The 6,018-nt window shown below is 49.2% G+C and overlaps 1 protein-coding gene across 1 annotated transcript in view; it reads right to left on the reverse strand.

Moving 5' to 3' along the window:
- The window catches only part of LOC134449561 (intermembrane lipid transfer protein VPS13B-like), a 646,790-nt gene that overhangs the window by 5,803 nt on the left and 634,969 nt on the right, over positions 1-6,018 (reverse strand). The window contains exons 60-63 of the mRNA XM_063199569.1: positions 5,763-5,939; positions 5,027-5,197; positions 4,338-4,514; positions 452-554 (exon numbers count right to left, since the gene is read on the reverse strand). Coding sequence (XP_063055639.1) covers positions 452-554; positions 4,338-4,514; positions 5,027-5,197; positions 5,763-5,939 — 628 coding nt within the window. The remainder of the gene's footprint in view (positions 1-451; positions 555-4,337; positions 4,515-5,026; positions 5,198-5,762; positions 5,940-6,018) is intronic.

A 6,018-nucleotide genomic window follows, 5' to 3' on the forward strand; every position in this document is an offset into this window, starting at 1 on the left:
TTTCATAGGAAAGTTGGAGATGGTGACAGGAAGCCAGCGGGAGAGAGAGATGGGGGAGGATTGCAAATGCAAATGACCCTGCTGGAATGCTGGAATCAAACCCGGGGGTCAGTGCCCTATCGATAGGCCATGGCAGGGCCTATCAGTGGAAGCTTTTTTTTTTTTGTCTTTTTTATTTTTTATTTTTTTTTATTAGAAAACAGACAAGTACAGAGACATAGAAACAGACAGTGGAAGCTTTAAAGGTGGGGTTGCAGGTATGACATCACGTTGAGGGTACTCGCCCAGAATTCTAAGGTTCTGTATAGACTCCTATGAGCCTGCGGAACCCCCAACGTGTTGTCATAATAGTACATTTTCTTAAAATGGGTAACCTGCAACCCCACCTTTAAGCTACTGTATCTTAGCAGGGAATGTAAGCATCATTAGGGCCAGTTATGAGGCCTCTTACCAGACGTATTTGAGGTGGCTGTTGGGGGCCTGGGCCGCCTGCTCCTCTGCTGGGAGGTACAGCTGCTTGGGGAGCTCCCACAGTCCAGCACCATGAAGGATACCTGTCAACACACACGCGCACACGCACGCACACACACACACACACACACACACACACAGGCACAGACACACACACACACACACACACAGGCACACACACACACACACAGAGACATACGCACAGGCACACGCACAAACATGCACGCACCCACACCCACACAGGCACACGTGCACCCACACACAGGCACACAGGAAGAAGATGCAAAGGAATGTACACATTAACTGACCCGTGAGGTACAATGACAACACAATTTAGCATGTTCAAACACACACAGCGAAACTGTATTCTACAGCTGAAGGTGTGTGTGCGCGTGTGTGTGTGTGTGTGAGTGTGCGTGTGCACATGGGTGTTCTCGGGTTTCAACGCTTCCTCCGACTTCCTAGTCGTGTCACTGGAGCGAGGGAGGAATGATGTCATGCTTTTAAACACTTCGTAAAGCATGCAGCGATGGCGGCCTTCGGTGATGATGTCATTGATGCGAGACATAAAAAGGCTCCGAAGGTTGAAAGGGTGAGAGGGGGAAACGCGTGCATACCACAGCACTGATTGATCTACTCTATACTGTGTTTAATAGTCTGCGTGTTTATGATGTGACTGCGTGTGTATGTGTGTGTGTCCCCTTCCTAATGTGTGTGTATTCTAATGTGTGTGCATGTGTCCTTGTGTGTGTGTGTGTGTGTGTGTGTGCGTGAGCCGTGTGTGTGTGTGTGTCCGTCGGCCTTGGGAGTGAGCGTGCGTGCAACAGTAGTGAAACTGTCTTTGAAGAGAATCCTGTTATTAGTAGCAGATGCGGCGATTGGGATATAATGGAATATGTACATGTGCAAAATATTTTCTGTGTGAATGTCAGTAGTGTACACACGCAGCCATTGTTCTCCCTTTCTTAGGCTCGCATAGCTCTCTCACTCTCTGTCTCCCTATAAAACCGTGTGAGTGTGTGTGTGTTAGAGATAGACTGTGTGTGTGTGCGTGTGTGTGTGTGTGTGTGTGTGTGTGTGTGTGTGTGTGTGTGTGTGTGTGTGTGTGTGTGTGTGTGTGTGTGTGTGTGTGTGTGTAAGCATGTCTGTACAGCAGTGAGAGAAGAATGTTTATGTACTGTGTCCTTGTGATGTAAGACAAAGTGAGTCGGTGTGTGTGTGTGTGTGTGTGTGTGTGTGTGTGTGTGTGGGTGTGTGTGTGTGTGTGTGTGTGTGTGTGTTTATACGTGTATCTATGCGGATGTGAGAGACGCATGTTCATATACTGTATTTCCATGTAGAGGGGATGTAAGAGATGTAAGTATGTGTGAGAGTGTGCATGCGTGTGTGTGTGTGTGGGTTTGTATGTACGTCTATGGATGCCAGATTGGTATGTTTATGTGTTGTGTAGCCACGAAGAGGATGGAGTATGGAAGTTCAAGTGAGGGAGGGAGAGAGAGAGAGAGAGAGAGAGAGAGAGAGAGAGAGAGAGAGAGAGAGAGAGAGAGAGAGAGAGAGAGAGAGAGAGAGAGAGAGAGAGAGAGAGAGAGAGAGAGAGAGAGAGAGAGAGAGACACGGAGCGCAAGGGAACAGCATGTTTATGTGGTGTCTGTGTCTCTATGTGTAATGTGGAGGGGGTGGTGTGGTGTTGCTGGGGTAACTCGTGTGTGTGTGTGTGTGTGTGTGTGTGTGTGTGTAAGCTCCTGAGGGAGTCTTAGCCTCTTAAAACGGCACAGTTCAGCCCATTTAGACTTTATGTGCTGTGACAGTAACCTGTTCTCACACACACGCACACAGACACACACACACACTCTCTCTCTTACAACAGCCTCTACATAAACACAGACACAGACACAGACACAGACACACACACACTACATACACATACACACACACGTGTGCTGTTAAACCCTTGAGAGAGATGGCCCAGGTAACGTCATTCAGCCTTTCAGAGGAACCCCATTCAAACTGAGAGCTCAAGCTAATACACACACACGCATGCAAGCACTTACATGCATGCGCACACACACACACACACACACACACACACACACACACACACACACACACACACACACACACACACACACACACACACACACACACACACACACACACACACACACACACACACACACACACACACACTGTCCCTGGCCAACTGCAGCTTAGTACAAAGTGGCCTCGGGATGGACAATTAACACTGATTTATTTCCATCTAAAATGGCCCGCTACAGTTTTATATGGGCTTTATTCACGCGTTTCCTACATAAAGAGCACCCTGGCTCACAGCAATGGAACCCAGCTGGTACCGTATTACGTCAGAGAGCTTTTGTGACTGTGTGTGTATGTGTGTGTGTGTGTGTGTGTGTGTGTGTGTGTGTGTGTGTGTGTGTGTGTGTGTGTGTGTGTGTGTGTGTGTGTGTGTGTGTGTGTATGTGTGTGTGTGTATGCCACAGAGTTTGTGTGTGTGTGTAGTGTACGGTATGTACTGTATGTGCATTAGTGTGTGCTTATGTGTGCGTGCATAATTGTGGTAAGTGTGTGTGTGTATGATAATGTGTACTGTATATGCACATGAACTGCTTATGTAAATGACTGCTCGCATGCTCACATGTGGTCATGTGTATGAATGTATGTGTGTGAGTCTCTGTGTGTGTGTTGCATACAAGTGTGTGTGTGTGTGTGTGTGTGTGTGTGGATATGTATGCGCGAGTGTGTTGTATACGAGCGGGTGTGTGGATATGTATGCACGTGTGAGTGTGTGTGTGTGTGTATGAGTATAGTACTATGTGTGTGTGTGTGTGTGTGTGTGTGTGTGTGTGTGTGTGTGTATCCCTCATCCGTGACATCACGCTGAGCATTATCACAAGACGGACATCTGCCCCTCACCTTTTACACGCCGTAAACGACCGCAGTGCGGGCACACACACACACATACACACACACGCAGACACGCACAGACACGCACGCACACACAGCACCGTAAAAAAAGACTTTCCACCCAACAATGTCAGTCTGTCAGTGTTTTTACAGGCGGCCGTTGGCTGCCATTGAAGTGTGTTGGGACCACATGTAATCATGGCTTTGGTGTACTCTTCGCATTGTGGGAACTCACGCCGGCCTGACAAGCAGCGCTCTGAACAACATTGTTGCGATGGGAGTCAACAGAGACGTTTTTGAAGTTTTCTTGAAGTTTCAGGCCTTGTGGCCATATGGGGGCCTTTAAACATACACACAGACATACACACGTGTGGTGACATACATTGATGCACACAAACACACACACACACACACACACACACACACACACACACACACACACACACACACACACACACACACACACACACACACACACACACACACACACACACACACACACACACACACACACACACACACACACACACACACACACACACACACACACACACACACACGTATTGTACACTGACATGTACAAACGCACAAAAACATGTGTACAGACTCATACAGACACAGATAACAAAACAACCAGAACCACTGCGTACGTGCGTGTGTGTGTGCGTGTGTGTGTGTGTGTATGTTAGGTGTTAGCCTATTTGGTACTGAGCGATGCTGAAAATGGACATGTAGAGACATATACATCCTTAAAAACACTTCCAAAATAAATTTTATATCGGAAGTGGTTTTCAGGATGTCTGTCTTTACGATTCCATTTTCAGCATTGCTCAGTACCAAATAGGCTAACACCTAACACACACACACACACACACACACACACACACGCACACACACACACATACGCACGCACACGCACACGCACACAACAAACACAGTCTTACCGTATCCGGTCTGTGAGACGAGTTCTGCGGCTCCTCCGATGGGTTTGGTGAAGACCCCTACGATGCCCTTCCCCACTCCGGAGATCACTCCCTTGGCCGTGCTGCCCGCTGAGCTCTGGAGCTCCCACGTACGCTGGAAGTTCTGCATGGGCTGGTCCACGATGCCCGCGATGGCACCTGGGTATGCATGTAGTAGACAGACAGACAGAACAGGCATGCTTTAGTCTATGTGTGCAGACGTGCGTGTTAGAAGTTCTCTGTGTGTGTGTGTGTGTGTGTGTGTGTGTGTGTGTGTGTGTGTGTGTGTGTGTGTGTGTGTGTGTGTGTGTGTGTGTGTGTGTGTGTAATGCACGAGTGTATGTTTGTACTCTTACCCAACATGCTTATTCCCATGCATGACAGCCTCTGAAGCTATCCCCCAGGTGTGTGTGTGTGATGCATGAGTGTGTGAGTGTGTGTGTGCGTGCGGAGTTACCCAGTAGACTGATCCCCAGTCGAGACAGGCCTTATTGGAGGCCATCCCCCAGGTGTGTGTGTGTGTGAGTGTGAGTGTGTGTGTGTGTGAGAGATGCATGGTTGTGTGTGGTGTTACCCAGCAGGCTGATGCCCAGGCGTGACAGGCCTTGTCGGAGGCCGTCCCCCAGGTGTGTGTGTGTGTGTGAGAGATGCATGGTTGTGTGTGGTGTTACCCAGCAGGCTGATGCCCAGGCGTGACAGGCCTTGTCGGAGGCCGTCCCCCAGGCTCTCGGGCAGCTGGCGTCTCCACTCCTCCTGCCGCGTATAGTGCTCCTCATCCAGGGACAAGCGGTCCATGTTACGCGCCAGACTGGTGGCCAGGTTAGTGATGGACGTCAGAGTGCCTAATGGAGAGAGAGAGAGAGAGAGAGAGAGAGAGAGAGAGAGAGAGAGAGAGAGAGAGAGAGAGAGAGAGAGAGAGAGAGAGAGAGAGAGAGAGAGAGAGAGAGAGAGAGAGAGAGAGAGAGAGAGAGAGAGAGCAAGAGAGCAGTGAGATAGTGTGATGCGGTGGTGAAGAAGGTAGTGAGATCGACAAAAACAAACCAAATAGTTCAGAGACAAGGGTGTGTGGTAGAGTAATTATTGTTAATGCTTTGATAATGGAATTAACTCTGATAGTATGAATAAAGAAATTAAGGCAGAGAGTTGAGAGAAAAAATACAGACAAAGACAGGTACTGTTGGTGATGTGCTTGACAAAGGAGGTAGCTAGAATAGGGTCATGCATGGATAGATACAGAGAAAGAGAGAAAGTATATTGGAAGATGTGTTTGGCAAAGGAGGCAGAGAGTGGTTGGCGGGAGAGCTATAGAGACGAAGATTGAGGGAGATAGAGATAAAAAGACAGAGACCGATAGAGAGATGAGAGAAGACTCAAGGGAGAGGGGGATGAAGAGACAGAATAGGTTACCTTTGGAGATGTGTTTGACGAAGGAGGTGGTTCCGCGGGACACCCCGCTGACGAAGGCCCCGGGCCCCCTGGTCAGGCCCTCGTAGGGCAGCCGGAAGAAGTCCGACACCCCGTTACCGATACTGCGCACCAGGCTGGCAGGACTGCCCAGGATCTCCAGAGAACCCACCACCCAGCCTACACGCACGCACACACACACACGCACGCACGCACGCACGCAAGCACACGCACACGCACACACACACACACACGAGAG

Source organism: Engraulis encrasicolus, chromosome 5 (genome assembly GCF_034702125.1).
Source record: "Engraulis encrasicolus isolate BLACKSEA-1 chromosome 5, IST_EnEncr_1.0, whole genome shotgun sequence".
NCBI lineage: Eukaryota > Metazoa > Chordata > Actinopteri > Clupeiformes > Engraulidae > Engraulis > Engraulis encrasicolus.